Source organism: Macaca mulatta, chromosome 7 (genome assembly GCF_049350105.2).
Source record: "Macaca mulatta isolate MMU2019108-1 chromosome 7, T2T-MMU8v2.0, whole genome shotgun sequence".
In the NCBI taxonomy this organism is placed as follows: Eukaryota; Metazoa; Chordata; class Mammalia; order Primates; family Cercopithecidae; genus Macaca; species Macaca mulatta.
Window position 1 is genome coordinate 31,830,740 of NC_133412.1, and position 22,174 is coordinate 31,852,913.

At 36.5% G+C, this 22,174-nt stretch overlaps 1 protein-coding gene across 1 annotated transcript in view; it reads left to right on the plus strand.

The window, feature by feature from the left end:
- Positions 1 to 22,174, plus strand: part of UNC13C (unc-13 homolog C) — a 653,225-nt gene that overhangs the window by 540,633 nt on the left and 90,418 nt on the right. The window contains exons 24-25 of the mRNA XM_015142282.3: positions 7,805 to 7,893; positions 15,390 to 15,539. Coding sequence (XP_014997768.3) covers positions 7,805 to 7,893; positions 15,390 to 15,539 — 239 coding nt within the window. The remainder of the gene's footprint in view (positions 1 to 7,804; positions 7,894 to 15,389; positions 15,540 to 22,174) is intronic.

Below are 22,174 nucleotides of genomic sequence, written 5' to 3' on the forward strand. Positions count from 1 at the left end.
TATTTGCTGAGCACTTGTTATGAGCTGTAAATTTTACTAGGAACTGGAGATACATTAATTACTAAGATGCAGACCCCATCATCAAAGAACTTAGAAGTTTTTAGGGGAATCAGAGCAATTAAAGAGATAAGGTTTGTGAGAAAAAAACAAGAACGCTTCCTAAATGTGAACACATCCTTCAGATGAAAGTTTTCATTGTTACAACTTATCCTACAACAATTCAGAAATAAACTCAAACCTCGCCTGTTGTTGTGTAAATAGAGGTAAAAAGGGAAATGTAATTTGGCTGAAGTCAGTAAAAGCAACCAGTGATAGCTTCATAGCGCCAGATAATAAGGAGAATTGAATGTTTGAAGTGCTGGCCTTTCTGGTTTCTTTCTCCTCCTAACCATCTCTGCCATCTCTGCAATTAGATTTAATAAATTGAACTTAATGGAAAATTAAGAGAATGAGAAGGGCCAATAAAGCAAATTATAATGAAGTGATTTAATAAATATGTTTAGTAATTTAGTACTACTACCACATAAAGTTTAGCTAACTGCTAAATTTGTGAGATTAAGAAAAGGCGCTACCGAGGAGGTTGAAAGGTTTTGTGGTTGGCGAGCCATGTCAAAATGAAATGCAGACCCAGGCAGGTGATGCTTGTTAACCTCATTTCCCAGCGCATTTGAGAGAGCTCACAGGGTTACTCATATACTGCCAAGTCTCTTTTTAAACTCACCTCTCTCTGAACCTTAAGAAACTTAAAGAGAAAGGATACATGCCACAGCAGGGAGAGAGAGGAAGACAGTTTCACTCTAACTGCCATCTTCTATAATAAATCTATTTCATTATCTTGTTGTGATCACCTTCAGTTGCTCGTGCCTGTCCTAACAAACCATAAATCAATGCCGTTACTGGTAAAATTTAACTTCTTTAACCCAGTCAATTCTCTTTTTTGCCCTGCTTAGCAGAATAGTCCTCAGGCACCCTGAGATAAGGGCTCACAGAGAACACTCTGTCCCTAGCACTTGCTGGTCAACCAGTCCTGAATTCGGTTGACCAGGTGGACTATATTCACATCGCTGAGCAGTGGTTTGTAACACATGTGAGAATGTGAAGCAACAGCCAAATGGGTCAGACAGAGTAGGACAGGGGAAAAGGGCAGAACACAATTCTAAACATAAACTGTCCCATTGATTCTATTCGTAACTTATCCCTACTCAGTCCATTTTCACAATTAGCCAATGGATGCAACATATAAACCCTAAGTTCCTTTTGCATTGTTATAAAACAGGGATTCCTATTTTTTAATGAACATTTTCAGAAGAGAATTTCTTCAGAGGAAATAGCTTCTAAGAATGCTGCTCTTCAGTCCCCATGTGACTCTGAAAGCATAACGCATTATCTGTACCTTGGTTTTAAAGATAATATATTATGCGTTATCTGGAAAAACGAGGAATTTGAACTATATGATTTCAGAAATTCTTTTTTTTCCTCAATTTCTGTCACTATAATGACAATCCACATGTTAGCAATCCATGAAGCAGAGGAATAGTGTATGTGTTGTAGGTGAGAAGAGAAAAAATGTTGAAGAGAAAAGAATGTCCCATGACTCATATAAAGCTTGAAGGTGTAATTTAAAAAAAAAAAAAAAAAAACAGTTCATAGAAACAGAAAAAAGTCAAAATTCCTTACATTCACTACCTGAAAACTATATTGAGTGAATTATAAAACGTAAGGCAATCTCTTTTTTTTTTCCTTCAGTTGTCTAGACTGAAGAACCTCATTTAACATATCTCAAAGACATTTCATTGATTCGAAGCACAGTGACAGTTGGATTTACTGCGTACTCTCTTTAATTAGGGTGGGAGACAGCTATTGATGTTCAACTTTTTGAAACCCAGAAGTTAGAAACATGAGTTTATACAACTGATACCTCTAGCATAATATTCATGCAAATCTGAATAGGATAAAGAAAATGCCATAGTCCGTCTGAAAATTGTCATGTAAGTTTGTGGAGTTTCTCCTTAAGAGGCATTTTAAAATGAAACAAAAAACAGGGTAGTATGGTTAGAGCTGGGCACATTTGTTTCCAGTAGAGAGGACCATGTATTCTTTTATTTCTGACAACAAACCACAGTATTCATGATGACACCACAGGCTTATGAAGTGATTTAGGGCATTTCCAGGAAAGTACGCTACTTTTAGATTCACTAGGGAATTTTTGCTGAATTCTCAGTCATATATTTTAAGTTGAAGTAGACCTTATAAGATGAAAAGATTCTGGTCAAGTTGAAGATTTGAAGGAAAATGATCTTTTAAAAAGAAAAAAAAAACAAAAACAAAAAGAGCAATAGCCCAGATAAGATTGTGAGAAGTTGCTTGAAGCAATTCCCTTGTGGAAAGCCAGCTTGAAGGATGATAAGCAAGTGTCATGATCATATTTGGGTTTATTACACCAGTTAGGAGGATGAAGTGGGGAAACAGGAAGTAAGAACACAATGTGTAGATGATTACAGTGGGCTGGAGGAGAAAAATTCAGAATCTGGAAGTGAAGAGGGCAAGACAGGTGGATAAAACATTTCAGAGATAATCACCAATCATATCTGGTATCCAAGTAAATATGGAAGGAAGAAAACAGAAGTCAAAGATGACTTTCACATTTCTGCCTTAAACAATTGTAGGCCATTAACCAAATCAGAGGAAATAAGAAGATAAATAAATTAAGAACGGTAATAAGTTGTGCTTTGATATGCTACAATTGAAGTATGTATGGGCCATCAAAGTGGACATTTACTAGGTACTTGGAAATATAGACATGATTCTCAGGCATGCTGTGAAGAATGTTGATAATAGATTTGGGGTCCTTAGCATATGGGTGATAGTTGAAACCATGGGCATGAATTTAATTGCTCAAGGGAAGTATAGAGTAAAAAGAAAAGAAGATTGAAAAAGGAGAATTGAAGGACATTAATATTTAAGAGGTAGACAGAGGAGGAAAGTTAACAGAAGACACAGACAAATCACAGGCAGTTTGAGAAGCAGGGAAGGACCTTGGGAAACAGAGCAAACAACAGAATGAAAGAAGGCTAAGAAAAATAAGGTCCTTGAAATTAAGAAATCGTTAGTGACCATATGGAAACATGTCAATGGCATATCCATAGCAGAAGCAAACCACATTACAGAGAACTAATAAATGTTTAGGAGAAAAGGATGTGGAGTCAACAAGTTTGACAGTGTTGTAAGCGGTTTGAAGGTAAAAAGAAGGAAGGATATTGGCTAGATGTCAATGAGAATGTAGTTCCAAATAAGTTTGGCTTCTCTTTCATTGTCTATTGTTTATTTTAACATAAATGTTACCTAAGCATATTTATAGGATAGGGTAATAAAATTAATGGTAGAGGGAATGAAAAGGGAAAGAGATAATTGATGGAACAAAATCCAAAACAAGGAACCAAGAGTGCAAGTTAAACAGCATTTTTCTTGGAAATAAGGCTTTTTCATGGAACTAGAGGTGAAATTTTTATTTATTAATGTTTTAATGCAAAAATATCGGAGAGTATGAAACCCAACAGACAAAGGATTAAATTTTGGCCCCTGGGGAGATGGCCAGGAAGTTACCTTACTTCCTGATTTGCACTTCCTTACAGAAAATAACAGACTGCTAACACTGATGAGCTGAACACAGGAAAGATAGCTGAGTAGCCTGTAGGAAATGAAGGAAATGAGATAGTAATAAAGACTGTGGAGACGAAATAGAATTCACACTAAAGATCCTTAATTTCTTCCATGCAAAGTCTGTTTTTCAAGGGTTTGTATTGAGCTATCTAAAGAGTTTAAATGACTTTGCAACCCATTGGTTGTAACTCTAGCAAGAGCTTGAGGGTCAGTTTAACAATTGCTGCTGTAAGAGAATATAGAACATGTATTTTCTTTAGATCTCTAGGGAAAGAATCTGTTCTGGAAAACAAACAAACAAACATGCAGTGTAGGTATGGTAACCATTCTTCTGAACCAAACAAAGAGCAGGGAAACACCTGACATGGTCTGGCAATGAGAGAGAGATTTGAAATCAGGATTAACTTGATAACTCTGGACTATATGGTTTCTAAGGAATAAAAGACTTCAGGGGTAAAAATATCCTATTCATAGTTAATGCAAGGTATCAGTCCAAGGAGATGAAGATGATATGGGACTGCTTCTGTGAGGGAATCTTTTATGCTTTTGTCTATCCTCACTTCCTTCCTCAACATGTGGTAAATGCCCATGCATGCAGGACACTGGGACAGACACCCAGGACAGAAAGGTATGATTGAGTTCTATGGAAGAGGTAGATGTGTAAGAGAACATTTAGAGAGAACACTGCATATATAGTTATAGTAAAAAGCATAGTCAGTTTAGAAGCTAGATCTACTAACTGCCTAGGGCAAGCTACACTTGGGCAAACATTTTCAAAAGGAGGTAGTAAGTGAATTATCTTTTAAAGGAAAAGGAAAAGCAAACCTTAAGGAAAATAACTTAAAAGATGTCTTTACTGGTCAGGTGTGGTGGCTCACACCTGTAATCCCAGAACTTTGGGAGGCCAAGGCGGGTGGATCACCCGAGGTCAGGAGTTCAAGACCAGCCTGACCAACATGCTGAAACCCCGTCTCTACTAAAAATACAAAAAAATTAGCTGGGCATGGTGGGAGGCACCTGTAATCCCAGCTACTCGGGAAGCTGAGGCAGGAGAATTGCTTGAAACCAGGAGGTGGAGGTTGCAGTGAGCCAAGATCGGGTCACTGTACTCCAGCCTGGGCAACAGAGCAAGACTCCATCTCAATTAACAAAAAAAAAAAAAAAAAAAAAAAAAAAAAAAAAGTATTGTCTACTAGCTGTCTCTCCCAGACAAGTTATATCTATTACCACAGCTCAACAGTATAAAATACCTCAATGGTATAAAACTCAGTTAATACCTATGTGGGATTATAGTTTTTCTGATTATCTGAACCATACATATTTTGGCAGCCTAGATTTTGGAATTTTCAAGCCTTTCATAGAGTGGGGAATTAAATCTGTCTTAAAAACTTTATTTTAAATTCAGAATTTGACTCAAAATCCTTAAATTTTCATTGTGTATATCCCTCTTTACATAGAAACTTTATTTATGTAGCCATCCAGCCAATAAAGTTGTTCAGATACACATGCTAATTGAGTTTCTACTTCAGAATGAATTAAACTGTGACTTATGAATGTTCAAAATTTTTCTGTTCTTTCCCTCTTTATTTTTGCTTTTAACAATAACTCTAAATAACGATACAAAAAGATTCAAGATAATTTTGATGTTGTACTACTTACATAACTAGGATAAAGTTTAAACCTTTGAAAAAATAGATTGCCTTTTACCTTTACAAAGTACCCAATATTTTTAAAAATATGCTACTGATAATTTAGGCAATGAGCTCTCAACTCCCAATCTATTATTTCTTAAAATTCTACAAAATTTGTAGGAGTAAGAAAAACGTCCTCAATTTGGACACATGAGGTAATGCAGAAGAACCCAAGAACTGGTAGTTTTATTACCTAAAGAGATTGTTTTATTATTAGATGAGTATGATATTTATGTCCATTATGCTCATTATTGAAAAAGATCTGCAATTTACAAACGCCATGTACATCGGCTTCAAAATTGCTTTGCCTGTTTTAATGGTGTGATATAGATTACATAAACGTTAAATAGTTAACTGAAACTGAAACTTTTCCTTTTGTGGGAGGGACTGGTTACATGACAGAGACATTCCGTCTGCACCTACTTAGAAACATACCTGTGTATCCAGAAATTAAAACTCATCCTTTGTTCAAATCACTGTAGTCTGGTAGTTTTAGGTTGTCAAGTAATAATTATTTGATAAGAAATATCTATTCACCAAATACCTAAGGTGGACTAAAATAATTTTATGAGAAAATAGCATAATTTTGTGCAAGTGACCTATGTAGCCATTTCTGTATGACTTTGAAGTCATTATCTGGTGATAATCCTACCTCAATGTGAACAAATTACCTCAATGTGTATATTAAACTAATAGGAAAACCAAAACACATTTTAAATAAGAAGCAACCCCCATTTCCTGAAGAAAACGCTACTTTCAGAGCGATTTCCTTGGAGGTGGTAGAGGAAGTGGAGAGCCTGAAGAAAGCCAAATGGGAGAACTTATCTCTCATCTCTCTTCCCCAACATTTTAATCAAATGAAATCAAGGTAAAATTGCTATTAGCAGAATAAGAAGAAAATATAATTTTAAAAAATTCAGCCTGCATGGTTCCTTAAGAGTGGAGTGGAAAATCCACATATGTTTTCTTGGTTAAGGGTTAGGTTGTGATAGTTTGTTAGGCAAGTTGTGATTAAATTCACTATCCGTACCTTAAGTCTTTTTAAAATAAGTATGTGCTATCTAATTGTCTTTCTGAATTACTTCCCTGCAACTGGTTATACTTGAATAGAACTCTTAGAAAGTATGAGGCTCACAGATATGCTAATTTTCTGACTCTTACAGAAGTCTGTCTCTGTTATGGTAGCCTGTGTATCTGGACAAGAGCTGTCAGCATAACCGATTACTAAGACAGAAAAAAAAAGATACAAGGAGTCCAGAAAAATCACATTGCCTCTGATAGAGGGCAGAAACTAATCAATCCTGAAAATTACCTGGATTTGAGTTAACACTGATATAAAAGATTGGTGTGATATAATTAATAAAGTCTCAAATGCCAAATGCAATATTTGATTTTCATTCCAATGTTTTTAGTCATGTCACTACAACTTAGAGCTACCCCGCTGCAGAGATGTATAAATCATTCTTCTTCCTAGCAGTTCCTTAGTATCAGAAAGTACTTTTGGAGGAATATAGGGCTTACGTCCAATGCACACATATAGGGACACTTCTTGGTTCTGTGTCGGCTCCCAGGACTTTCAACTGATATTAGGTCCTATATTTAGTTGGCATTCTTAGATTCTCTTACTTATACTAAGTCACGCTTTAATTCGTTTTACTCCCCAAACTTGGCTTTATCCTGTCCTCTTCTTTTCAATAATAGATCAGCTTGGGCAAGAACTAATGACAGTAATGGTAGGAAACTAAATTTCTAAAGGTAGAAAGAAAGAAAGAGTCACATTCCAATTTCAGAGAATATTTCAAATTGCTATTTACATGAATTTCTCTCTGCTTGAGACAATAGATCTATTATCCTGAACTTTCAGCTGTAAATTAGCAACCAGGAAGAAAAGTCAGGCCTGTCGTCTCCAGAAAAACATGGGAGTGCTTGGATACCTTGTCTATCCTATTACTCTTAATTCCAAAGTTGGGGAAATATGAAAACACCTTTAAATAATGCACAACACAATATTCAAAAGTTAGTTTTTAACAACTTTTATTCTTAATGTGCCTATTTATTTACAGGAGTATTGAAGATTTAAATATATTTTGAAGCAGCACGTATATTCAGCTGAAGTATAACAGGTTTTCTAAATTATGGAATTATCATGTTCTGGAGGATATTTTTGTCATGGCTTGCTTCTCATTGCTATAACCAACAAAGGCTTTGCTACCTAGCTGTTATTTGTATGCATGCCTTGAATTTCAAACCATTTTTTGTCTATGAGAACCCCTTGGTTTCTTTCAAGTTTCCTAAATGTTTAGATTTGATTTCAAAGACCAAAAAAACAAAAGAAGAGAAAAAAGTTTACGTGTTGTGTGAAGTTACCATATAATAATCAAAATGCTTGTAAGCGAAACAGAGGCATGCTTTCTCAAAACTCCAAAGTAATATTGTTTATGGTCTCTCTGCAGCTAGATTCTGAAGCTAGTACTATTCTAAAAGAACTTCAGGTTAAGCTCAGTGGAGTCCTGGATGAGCTCAGCGTCACGTACGGTGAAAGGTAAGTGACCTCTGTTGTCATTATCTAAATTAGATAATTAGTGTCAGGTCATAATATTCTTGCCTTCAATATTGTTTCCTCTGACTGACTAAATCTATTTAACTTCAAGACCCAATCTAAATGTCATTTTCTCTGAAACATCTGTTATGACACCACAATCTAATAGTGCTGTCTCGCTATGCACACCCTAGAACTCTGCATCCTTCGGCCGGGTAAGACCTATAACACTATCCTCTAAGTCTTGTTTTACCTGTCTGTTTCCCACACTCAGGACAGAAACCGTATCTCATACCTATATGCAATTCTAGTGTTGAGAGCTTGGTGACTGGCTATTGAAAGACTAAAGAGAGGGAGGGAAGAAAAGAGAAAAACTTCACATATATAAGAAGTTTGAGTTGTATCCATACCACATATATCAATGTGGTTGCATTCAGTATAGCTGGATCAACAACCCTATACCAAATTGTCAGGATTCTTGGATTTAGGGCTTAGCAATCTGAATACAACTACCCCATGCGAAGGAGTTTGGAAACTACTGATATATCTATATATTTTAAATGTTTGTTAAAACTGGCTTTATCTGTGATACGATTCTAAAGAAAGGTAAGTTCACCCTAGTTAAATTTCACTTCAGTTCTGTAGGAAAAAGCTATCATCTCATCAAAATGTTAAAATAGATAGGAAAGAACATACATTTTTAAAGAGGTTCATTAATATAGAATCTGCTTTAAATAGTAGTTCAATAACTCATGTATTATTTTAAAATATGTGTTCAGTTTTCAAAAGAGACTATAAAGATTGCTCTTCAGGGCCGGGTGCAGTGGTGCACGCCTGTAATCCCAGCACTTTGGGAGGCCAAGGCGGGCGGATCATGAGATCAGGAGATCGAGACCATCCTGGCTAACATGGTGAAACCCCGTCTCTACTAAAAATACAAAACAAACAAAAAACAAAACAAAATTAGCTGGGTGTGGTTGTGGGCACCTGTAGTCCCAGCTACTTGGTAGGCTGAGGCAGGAGAATGGCGTGAACCTGGGAGACGGAGCTTACAGTGAGCCAAGATTGCACCACTGCACTCCTGCCTAGGTGACAGAGTGAGACTCCGTCTAAAAAAAAAAGGCTCTCTTCAGGTAGGGACTATCTCTAGCTACCACTCATCACCTACTGTTGTGTTTTAGAAAGATCCAGTATTAATAAACATTTTTCAATTAGTTATGCCATTTTTTAAATGAGAAAGACAAAAGAGTCTGAAAGCATCATATTTTTCTTCTTAGATGTAGGAATAAAGCAGAGTGAAGAATAATCTCCCACTCAGACTTCTCTTCATTATCAGAGGTGTGTCCGTAACTTCCTTAAGCAAGGTAGCCTTGTCTTCGTGGAACTCACCTTCAGGGCTCAACTGCTGAGCCAGAGCAGCCTTGCTGTGTTGAGCCAAGGGTAGTCACCCTGCCTCTGCAGTGTTGTTAGCTGACTCGATGATCCTGTCTATTTCATCTGGATGTTAGTCAGCAATTTCAAGATTCTGTTACCTGAAGTTGGAAAGACATAGATTGTTCTAGAGATGTGGGGTTCGTTGACTCTGACTTGGGGTGACACTGAAAGATGAAGAGGCCTTTGCTGAGTCATTTCAGGCTGCCTCTCTTTGTTCTAGTTGCAGATTAACATGTGGTTAGCAGAAAGACTGTTGCCTTCAGCCACGGAGGCAACATTAGAGATTATTTAGCAAAGTTAGGGGGAGAAAAAAAGAGGTCAGGAATAGCTCGAGTTGTTCAGAACTTTATGGAAAATAAAATGGCTAAACAGAGTAGAAGCTAGAATATAAGTAAAGTATAATTAAATTATTTTCTGTAGAATACCTAAATCATTCTGAGGATAAGTGCTTTTTGTTTTGTTTTGTTTGGGGAGGTGGAATATTCAGGTTATAAAGGCTAGAATATGTTTTCTGATTTGAAAGATACCTGGATAAACCACAGTTATGAAAGAAGGAGTAGTGTCCTTCGGAGGACACTTGAAGAACTTTATTTGTAGTCAGCTCTTTTAACCTAAATAGTAAAACTTGCAGCTACCCAGAATCCATTTATTCTCGATTTTTTAAATATAGGAAAGAATTTAGTACTTTGTTCAATTAGGGTTTATTAGGACTATTGGAATAAATGGGCCACGTGTCATGCTTTCCTCATAAAAAGTATAATTATTATATCCTTGTTGCTATGTTGCTATGGCTTTATTTCTCATACTACCAATCAGGTCTGTATTATACTCTCAGGGTAGAAAAGTCTCCAGTAATCAATGTGATCATGCTGTGAAGTCAAAATGCATAATTTTAGTCTAAACCTACTCTTCTTAAGGTCTAAATTAGCAGTATAGAGTTTTAGAATTAAGTGTATAACTAATTGTAAAAATCCACTTGATTTTATGTTATTAAAACTCATAATTAAGTAATTCTACTATATACAGCTGTTAGGATGTTTTTGCTGTCAAGTCAGAGCTGAGCCAAACCACACATTTGTGGATTCCTGACATGTTCACAGGGCACCTACCTGGGAACTGAGACTAAGTTGTATAACCTCAATAATAACTTAAAGATGGTCTTAAAATTTTCAAAGGGTGTGCCACTAGGGTTTCTGCTTACACATGTTTTGCAGTTTGGTTTTTGGTTTGCTCCTTTTTTTTTCTTCTTTTTTTTTTTTTTTTTTTTTGAGACGGAGTCTCGCTGTGTCTCCCAGTCTGGAGTGCAGTGACGCGATCTCGGCTCACTGCAAGCTCCGCCTCCCGGGTTCACGCCATTCTCCCGCCTCAGCCTCCCAAGCAGCTGGGACTACAGGCGCCCGCCACCACGCCTGGCTAGTTTTTTGTATTTTTAGTAGAGACGGGGTTTCACCATGTTAGCCAGGATGGTCTCGATCTCCTGACCTCGTGATCCACCCGCCTCGGCCTCCCAAAGTGCTGGGATTACAGGCTTGAGCCACCGCGCCCGGCCTTTTTCTTCTTCTTAACCAACACCTTTAGTACTAGAGGCTGGCTAGATTAAGTAAACAAAAAAAATTCAGGAATATTTCATAGGCATTATTCTGTGAGTATGTGGCTCCTTGGGTGCTCACAAAATCTGTAATTATTTACTGGCACTACTTTTATTCAAGCCAGTTAATATAGACTTTTTTTTTACCAAAGAAAAAAAAAATAGAAAAAGAAAATAGTTTTTAGGTGAATTTACCAAAAATTGATAGAGACAAAAAGGTAAGGTGCAAGTATTGGCTTCACCTGGATTAATGCAAAAGTAGAATGCTATTGTCCATCATACCTCGAGAACCCTTCCTCTATATGCCTGATACCATACCCAGAGCTGGCTTCTCATTAGAGTTTACAATATGGGTCTGTTTAGAAAACTGATTTTTCACCTAATAGGAACATAAATGTCACAGCTCTTGTCCAGTCTATCCCCCAACCCCAATGCTCTAATTTGAAAATCAGTGCAAAAGAAAATCACTGCAAAATCAGTCTATCTCCCCACCCTAATGCACTGATTCAAAAATCAGTGCATATGAAAGTAGTCGTTTCAAAGGTGATTTTTACTACAGCCTGCATAGATCATTGATGACCCAGTGGTAAATCAACTAGTTCAAAATATTTTCAACATGATTTACCTTCCTTTTCAATTGCCTCAAGTATCTACTACCTTTACTTTGATTCAATACACACTCCACCACAAACAACATCCCCTTTCTCATTTTCCCCACCATCTCTTGTACCCTCTACCTGACCAAAGTTCAAAGGCAGCTTCAGTCAGATAAAAGTGAAATAATCAAGGATTTAGACTCTCTTAGATGACAGCTTGGAAGAGAATGTTCCTTTAAAGCAGATAAATATGCAGAGAGCCAAGAAATGAGCCAAATTCAAAGGGGCCAGCTGAGATGCAAGGATCAAGGAACCAAATGTAAATGCCAAGTCCAGAGGGGCAAGAATGGTGTTGTCAACAGTAAAGAAATCCAAGAATGCAGGAGCCAAAAATGGAGACAGATCAAACATGATGGTAGAAGTGGAATCAGTCCTTGAATATGTACACAAAATTATGAACAAGCGTATGTATAACCCTGCTATTAAAGGCCCGGAAGCAAGAAAAAAACCCAAGTTGTGATCATTTAACATTTATTAAAATTTTTCCATATTAGGCATGGAAATATGTAGAATGCATGCATGAATAAACAAACACCTATATTGTATTTAATAAAAGCATTATATGGTGAACATTCCTAAACTTCTATTTAAAATCTGAGGAATTTATGCATTTGGATACTTCTCAAATACTAACTGCATAATCATTGTGTGTGGAGGAGGAGAGGAATGGGATTGAGTTGACTGCAATACTAACATGAATTGCCTCCTTTTCCTCATTACCATTCCAATGATTTGACCATTTTCCAAGCTTTCATTGATCTTCATTCTCCTAAGTAGGTTTTTCTTGCCTGCCCACACATGTGTTATCATTACTCCTATTGTTGGAAACATGAAAATAGCAGACAACATAAAGAAATGGTGATGAGGCTAAGAGTCTCTAAGATTTGAAAATCCTACTACTTGCCACTGCTTACTTAGGAAAGAACCATCAAAACTGGTGTAGGGGATATACAGAATGAAAAAGGCAATACAAAGTATTACTCTTCGCGACATTTAAATTCTCAGAGTGGATGAGGAAATAGAGGTAGGTGGAAGGAGATGGTCCATTAATGCATTCAAGCCAGATTTCTTTTTAATAGCTTTATTGAGATATCATTACCATATAAAAATTATGTATATTTAAGGTATACAGCTTTGTTTTGATACACATATCCATTATAAAATGGTCACCACATTCCAGATAATTAACATATCTGTTACCTCCATGGAGTTGTCATTTGTGTGTTTTTGTGTGTGCATGTGTGTGTGCTGAGAACATTGATTTAAGATCTGTCCTCTTAGAACATTTCAAGTATATTATACAGCAGTTTTCACTATTGTCCCAATATTTCTTGCACAACCTCTTTGTGCTAAGCATGGCATCCTGTGCCATGGTATAGGCATGCAGCCCTGAACAAAACAAACTTCCTGCTCTCATGGGGCTTACATTCTAGGGAGGGACACAGGCAATAAGCAAATAAATTATGCAGTGCATCATATAATGAAGAATGCCATTGAGAAAAAAAGAACAATAAGGGAACAGAGATTGATAGGAATGCCATTTCAGCTTGAGTGAACAAGGGAGATTTCTCTGAAGTGGTATTTGGTATATGCCTGAAATAAACCAGGGACCAAGAGAGCTATGGGAATTTCCTTCCATGGCAGAGAGAATGTAACAGTGGCCATGAGATAAGAGTGTCCTCGGAGAATTCTAAGAACACCAGGAAGTCTATTGTGGCTGGTCTGCAATGAAACAGAAGGAAGAGTGGCAAGAAATGAGATCAGTGAGATTGCCAGCACCAGATTATGCTGGGCTTTTAGTCTGTCAAATACATCTAGAGTTTTTCTAAGTGGAGTTGGAAGCTATTGAAGATTTTTAGCAAAGGAGAAACACGATCTGGTTTTTATTTTAAAAGGCTCTCTGCAGGGGGTTGAACAGAGACAATTTAGGAAATTATTGCACAGGTTCAAGTGGGAGGATGGTAAAGGGATCTATAGCGGCATTTTTGGAAGTAATAATAAATCCTCAGATTTAGGATACATTTTGCTGATAGGTTGGGTGTTGAGTATGAGAAACTCATCAGACTTGGAAGTGGAAAGATTGCATGGGCAGTTAAATAAAATAGTCTGGAGTCTGCGTTAGAAGTCAGGTCTGCAGATGTGAATTTGGGAACCACCAGTATATAGATGGTATGGAAGCCATGGGACTAGATGTGATTGCCAAGAAAAGGATTGTTGATGGAGAAGCAAAGTGGTCCAAGGATCAAGCCCAGAGGATCACTGTGTAGGATTTCCAAATAAAATACAGAATACCCTCAGTTAAACTTGAATTTTAGATACATAAGGAATAACTTTTAGTATAATTGTGTTACAAATATTACGTGGCCATGTTTGTATGAAAATATTCACTATCTGAAATTCAAATTTAACTTGGTGTCCAGTGCTTTCATTTGATAAAAATGGCAACTTTACTGCAATGGTTAGAGGTCAGGCAGTTGAGAAGGAGCAACCAGTGAGATCAGAAGAAAGCCAAGAAGGTGTGGAGTCACAGTATCCAAAGGAAGAAGGTGTATCCAGAAGCCAAGAGTGTTTCTTTTTTATTTTTTAACAACAAACTTTATTGAAATATAATTCACATACCATAAAATTCTCCCATTTAAAATATGCAGGTTAGTGGTTTCTAGCATATTCACAGATTTGTGCAACTCTCACCAAAATCTAACTTTAGAACACTGATATCACCACAAAAAAGAAACCCCATACCTATTAGCAATAAATTCCATTCCACTCTCCTTTCCAGCCCTAGGAAACCACTAATCTCCTTTCTGTCTCTATGAATTTGCCTATTCTGGATATTTTATATAAACTGAGTCATACGATATGTGGTGTTTTGTGACTGGCTTCTTCACTTAGCACAATGCTTTTAAGCATATGGTTGATTTATATGGTGGCAGTGGCAGTACATAATTTTTCTTTTAACTTTTATCTTCAGGGGTATATGTGCAGGTTTGTTACATAGGTAAACTTGTGTCACAGGGGTTTGTTATACAGATTGTAACACATCATCCAGGTATTAAGCCTACTACCCATTAGTTGTTTTTCCCGATCCTCTCCCTCTTCCCACCCTCTACCCTCCAATGGACCCCACTGTGAGTTGTTCCCCTCCATGTGTCCATGTGTTCTCATCATTTAGCTCCATTGTGGAAGACAGTGTGGCAATTCCTCAAAGACCTAAAGACAGAAATACCATTCGACCCAGCAATCCCATTACTGGCTATATACTGAAAGGAATATAAATCATTCTACCATAAAGACACATGCAGGCATATGCTCATTGCAACACTATTCACAACAGCAAAGTATGGAATCAACCTAACTGGGTAAAGCAATGTGGTGCATATACACCATGAAATACTATTCAGCCATAAAAAGGAACAACATCATGTCCTTTGCAGACACATGGATGGAGTTGGGGGCCATTATCACTAGCAAACTAACACATAAACAGAAAACCAAATACTGTAAGAGTCTTTCTAGAGCGGTCATTTCCCAAACCATGCTCAGAGGAACCTCTCAACTGTGGCTATCAGATGTAGGGACTGAATGAACCTCCACTCAAATTAATTCAACCTGAAGAACAGTACTTTTATCTGCCTTACTTATTAGTATTATACGTAAGGTTTCATTGCAACAAAAATTTTCGCAGTTAAACAATGAATTTGAAAACTCATGAGCAGGGGAATTCACACCAGTTGAAACAAATTAGAATCCTAGGGTGAAATTGAAACAGGCTCAGGCAGAATGTATTCTTATATTCTAGAATTTATATTCTTTATTTTTAGTTTCCAGGTTATAATTGAAGAGTGTATAAAACAGATGAGTTTCGAATTAAATCAAATGAGAGCAAATGGAAACACCACATCTAATAAGAACAGTGCAGCAATGGATGCAGAGATTGTGTTAAGACCTCTCATGGATTTTTTGGACAAAACGTAAGTTTTTTTGCCCAGTTTCCTCTTTACTTATTGCCCTAAATTTGACTTGTAAGGCTTTAAGAAAAATATTGATTTCCTCTGTGTAAGGCAGCATTAAAAGTCTTTCTATAGAAATAAATGAATTCAAAAATAAATAAATTCATTAAAAAGCAACATACCTTTAATTGATTACTAGATAAAAAATAAAATAAGAATGATTTTGTACAAGAAAGGAAAAAAGAGGGGAAATAAGTTTTATAACTAAGGAGGTTGCTGTTCTGAGGCAGAGAGAGATTTGGAATTTCATGCTCCTTGGATAACATATTGTTTTCAATCCTCCTGGACATAGAGAAAGACTGAGCTGAGTCCAGAATATCTGATTTCATGTCAGAAACCTGATGAAAAAGGGAATATCACAGATGTGACTGGAATTAACTTAGCTCAGAGGCAAGCAGATAGCTGCCTGACCCAGCCTTCAATAATGATTTATTGAGTGCTCACCTGTACCAAACCATATTCTACGCACTGGACAGTGATGAAAAAGAAAGCCGAAGTCCCTGATACCGTGGAGATTACAGTTTAATGGTGGTGGGAGTGCATGGGAATGCAGGCCATTATGACTAACTAAGACAAATTCTTAACCAGAAAGTTTGGTTGGTTGCTCTGTTTGTTTTTAAGATTTTTGTTCTGTTCCTACTCTTAGAAGTTCCAGTTTAGTAAGTCTGAGGCAGGGTCGAAGCACCTATATTTTGTAATGTGTCCACATTTGGGAATCATTGATCTAAAACAACCAGACACATGATTTCTTAAACAGTGGTACTCAAAACCAGAACTGAATGTAGAAGAGAAAAGTGAATAATAATTTTGGATGACTACCAAGGGACCAGTGTCATATATGTTAGTTTACATATGTTATCTCATTTATTATTGTTGTGGCAAATTAATATCAAAAGGACCAAGATTTAAACAAAAGAGAAATTACAATGTCTTTCTTTAAAGACAAGGATGGCAGTCACCCCACGGGACTGCTGCTGCCACCAGCACATGTAGACACCACTGCATTACTGCCATCAGCCACTGCCCCAACAAAGCGCTTTGGCCAGCACTCTCCATCAGAGTGTTGTTACCAGAAAACCTTCGCCCCTCCAGTGCAGCAGGTGCTTACCCTTGAGGAGAAAGAAAACAAAGTAATGGGCCTGGTACCAGGTCCCAGGGTTAGAGCATGCAATCTAGGAGTGCCAATCTAAGCCTTGGCCCCCTGAAATCTTCCAGAAATGAAGCCATTGACTTTGACTGAACCCATTGTATACCACAGTCAAATCCTCAAAGCCTCAACGGCATGAAAGAATATAAAAGCAAAAAAAAAAAAAAAATGCTATTCAAACAGCAGCAACTTAAAAGATTAAAGGAACATTAGCCCATGCAGATGAGAAAGAACCAGCATAAGAACTCTGGCAACTCAAAAAGCCAGCGTGTCTTACTACCTCCAAACAACCACACTAGCTCTCCAGCAATGGTTCTTAACCAGGCTGATGTGGCTGAAATGACAGATAAAGAATTTGGCATCTGGATAGGAAAAAAGATGAAAATTCAAGAGAAAGTCAAAAGCCAATCCAAGGAACCCAAGGAATCTAATGATACAAGAGCTAAAAGACAAAATAGCCATTTTAAGAAAGAATCAAAGTGATCTGATGGAGCTGCAAAATTCACTATAAGAATTTCCTAATATAATCAGCAGTCTTACTATCTCCCCTGGGAGATACTATACAAGACAACCACACTGTCTTCAGATTCTCCAAAGTCAGTAAGAAATAAAAATATTAAAGACAGCTAGAGAGAGGGGGCAGGTCACCTACAAAGGGGATCCCGTTACGCTAACGGTAGACCCATTCAGCAGAAACTCTATAAGCCAGAAGACATTGGGGGGCTATATTCAGCATTCTTGAAGAAATTCTAAAGAAGTATTTCATACCTCACCAAACTAAGTTTCATAAGCATAGGAGAAATTATATCCTTTCAGACAAGCAAATGCTAAGGAAATTTGTTACCCTAGACCTGCCTCTCAAGATGTCCCTAAGGGAGTGCTAAACATGAAAATGAAAGATCAATACCTGCCAACACAAAAATACACTTAAGTACATCAACTATAGACACTATAAAGTAACTACACAATCAAGTCTGCATAACAACCAGCTAAAGACACAATGACAGGATAATCTCGCACGTATCAATATCAACCTTGAATGTAAATGGACTAAATGCCCCACTTAAAACGCAGGAAGCTATCTTTAAGAGACTCATCTCACATGCAATGACATGCATAGGTTCAAAGTAAAGGGACGGAGAAAAATCTACCAAAAAAATGGAAAACAAAAAAGAGCAGGGGTTGCTTTTGTAATTTCAGATAAAACAGGCTTTAAACAAACAACGATAAAAAAAAAAAAACCCAATAGCATTATATAATGATAAAGGGTTCAACTCAACAAGACTTAGCTATCTCACACATATATCTACCTAATACTGGAGTATCCAGTATTATAAAGCAATTTCTTAGAGACCTATGAAAAAACATAGATAAATACACAATAATAGTGGGGAATATCATCATCCCACTGAGGCAGATCATTGAGGCAGAAAACTAACAAAGATATTCAGGACCTAAACTCTACACTTGACCAAAAGGACCTAACAGACATCTGCAGAACACTCAACCCAACAAAAACAGAATATACATTCTCCTCATCTGCACATGGCATGTACTCTAAAATGAATCACACAATCAGCCACAAAACGACTGTCAACGAATTCAAAAAATTTGAAATCATACCAATCACACTCTCAAACAACAGTGCAATAAAATTAGAAATTAATACTAAGATGATCTCTTAAAACTAAACAATTACATGGAAATTAAGCAATCTGCTCCTGAATGACTTTTGACAATGAATTTAAGACAGAAATCAAGTAACCCTTTGAAATTTTTAAAAGAAAAGGAATAACATACCAGAATCTCTGGGACATAGCTAAAGCAGTGTTAAGAAAAAAGTGTATAGTGCTAAACATCCAGATCAAAAAGTTAGAAATTATCAATTTAACAACCTAGAGAAGCTAGGAAAACAAGAGTAAACCAACCCAAAAGCCAGCAGAAGAAAAATCACCAGAATCAGAGTTGAACTGAATCAAATTGAGAGATGAGAAACCATATAAAAGATCAATGAAACAGAGTTTGTTCTTTGAAAGCATAAATAAGATTGGTAGACCACTAGCTAGACTAATAAGGGGAAAAGTGAGAAGATTCAAATAAACACAATCAGAAATGACAAAGTGAGCATTACCACCGACCCTACCGAAATCCAGATAACCCTCAGAGACTATTACAGAGACTTCTATGCACACAAACTAGAAAACCTAGAAGAAATGAATAAATTCCCAGAAACATACAAACTACCAAGATTGAACCAGGAAGAAATTGAAACCCTGAACAGACCAATAATGAGTTCTGAAATGGAATCAGTAATAAAAAGCCTATCAACCAGAAAAGGCCCTGGAGCAGATGGATTCACAGCCAAATTTTATGAGTTGTGTAAAAAAGAGTTAGTACCAATCCTATTGAAACTATTCCAAAAATTGAGGAGGAGGGACTGCCCCATCACTCATTCAATGAGGCCAGCATCATTCCAATACTAAAACTTGGCAAAGACACAACCAAAAAAAGAGAAAACTTCAGGTCAATATCTTGATGAACATAGATGTAAAAATCCTCAGCAAAATACTAGCAAATCAAATCCAGCAGTATATCAAAAAGCTATCTCAGGATTATCATGTAGGATTTATTCCTAGGATGCAAGGTGGTTTAACAGATGCAAATCAATAAATGGGATTCACCACATAAACACAACTAAATACAAAAGTCACATGATCATCTCAATAGATGCAGAAAAGGCTTTCAATAAAATTCACCATCGCCCCATGTTAAAAACCCTAAACAAAGTAGGCATTAAGGGAACATACTTCAAAATAATAAGAACAACTTATGACAAACCTACAGTCAATATCATACTGAATGGGCAAAAGCTGGAAGCATTCCCCTTGAGAACCAGAACAAGACAAGGATGCTCACTCTCACTACTCCTATTCAACATAGTACTAGAAGTCCTAACCAAACAATCAAGCAAGAGAAATAAATAAAAGACATCCAAATAGGAAGAGAGAAAGTCTATCTCTGTTCACATGTGATGTGATCATATACATAGAAAACACTATAGTCTCTGCCCAAAAGATCCTAGATCTGATAAACAACTTTAGCAAAGTTTCAGGATACAAAATTAATATACAAAAATAAGTAGCATTTCTATATACCAATAGCATCCAAGCTGAGAGCCAAATCAAGAACACAGTTCCATTCACAATAGCCACATACACACACACAAGAAAAACCCTAGAAATACAGCTAACGAGGGAGCTGAAATTTCTCTAGAATAGTAATTCAAACTACTGCTGAAAGAAATCAGAGATTACACAAACAAATGGAAAAATATTCCATGCTCATGGATAGAATCAGTATTGTTAAAATGGCTATATTACCAAAGCAATTTATAGTTTAAATCCTATTATTATCAAACTACCAGCAATATTTTTCACAGAATTAGAAAAAAAAATTTCAAAATTCATTTAGAACAACAAAAAACAACAGAGTCTGAATAGTCAAAGCAATCCTAAACAAAAAGAACAAAGCCAGAGGCATCATAGGACCTAACTTCAAACTATACTACAAAGCTACAGTAATCAAAACAGCATGGTTCTGGTACAGAAACACATAGACCAATGAAATGGATTAGAGAACCTAGAAATAAAGCCACACACCTACAACCATCTGATCTTCAACAAAGTCAACAAAAACAAGCAGGAAGGGAAAGAACTTCCTAGTCAATAAATGGTGTTAGAATAACTGGCTAGCCATATGCAGAAGATTAAAAGTGGACCCTTTCCTTTCACTGCTATAAAAATCAACTCAAGGTGGATTAAAGACTTAAATGTAAAACCTAACACTATAAAACCCTAGAAGAAACCTAGGAAAACCCATTCTGGACATAGGCCCTGGCAAAGTTTTATGATGAAGATTCCAAAAGCAATTGCAACAAAAACTAAAAATGAAAAATAGTACTAATTAAAGAGCTACTGCACAGCAAAAGAAACTATTGTCAGAGTAAACAGACATCTTACAGAATAGGAGAAAATATCTGCAAACTATGCATTTGACAATGGTCTGATATCCAGACTCTATAAGGAGCTTAAATAAATTAACAAGCAAAAAAAAAAAATTAAAATGAGCAAAGCATATGAGCAGACACTTCTCAAAAGAAGACGTACAAGCAGCTAATAAGCATAAAGAAAAATGCTCAACATCACTAATCATTGGAGAAATGAAAATCAAAACCACAGTGAGATACCATCTCACACTGGTCAGAATGACTATTAGTAAAAAGTTAAAAAATAACATATCCTGATGAGGTTGTGAAGAAAAGGGAATGCTTATACACTGCTTGTAGGAATGTATGTTCATTCATCCACAGTGGAAAACAGATTGGAGAGTTTTCAACGAACTTAAAACAGAACCTCAATTCAACCCAGCAATCCCATTACTGGGCATCTATCCAAGGAATATAAATTTTTTTACCATAAAGACATATGCATGCATATATATGTTCATTGCAGCACTGTTCACAATAGCAAAGACAAGGAATCAACCTAAATGCCCATCAATGGGAGACTGGATAAAGAAAATGTGGTACATATATATCATGGAATACTACACAGCCATAAAAATGAATGAGATCATGACCTTTGCAGCAACATGCATGGAACTGGAGGCCACTATCCTATGCAAACTAGCACGGGAACAGAAAACCAAATACTGCATGTTCTCACTTGTAAGTGAGAGCTACACACTGAGTACAAATAGGCACGAAATAGGGAACAGTAGACACTAGAGCCTACTTAAGAGTGGAGGGCGGGAGGAGGGTGAGAATCAAAAACTACCTATTGAGTACTATACTTGTTACCTGGGTGACGAAATAATCTGTACACCAAATACCCAAAGCATGCAGTTTTCCCATGTAATAAATTTGCACATGTGCCCTCTGAATTTAAATAAGAGTTGGAAAGGAAAAAAAAAGTTGGATACTCTTCCAGGTAATTAAACTTATTTAGTGCATTTCTTTTTCTTTCCATCTAAACTTTCCCACAGTCATAATTATAAAATATTTAAATAGGTAAGGATAAAAAAGAAATAACTCATAGGAAGAATCTCTTCTGTATACTATGACTTCTGTTTTAATTCCATTTACCTTTGGCTGCCTTCTTACTACATCAATAAGTCTAATGTTGTTATCCATTTAATGTCAATATTTAGTAGGAAAATTAAGCCTTATGTTTTGTTCTCTGTTGGGAAATATCTAGAAGATAGGTATATAGATAAGTAGATAATAGGATGTAGGTAGGGAAGTATGTGCAGAAGAAAGGAGAGAGAAAAGGGAAGAAGTAAAAAAGAAAAGAGAGAGAGAAGGAGAAATACTTTTCCTCATTTCTTTACTTTGTTAATGTAGATTTTCACTTTTACAACATAATTGTCTATACGTTCTCTGGACATTTTT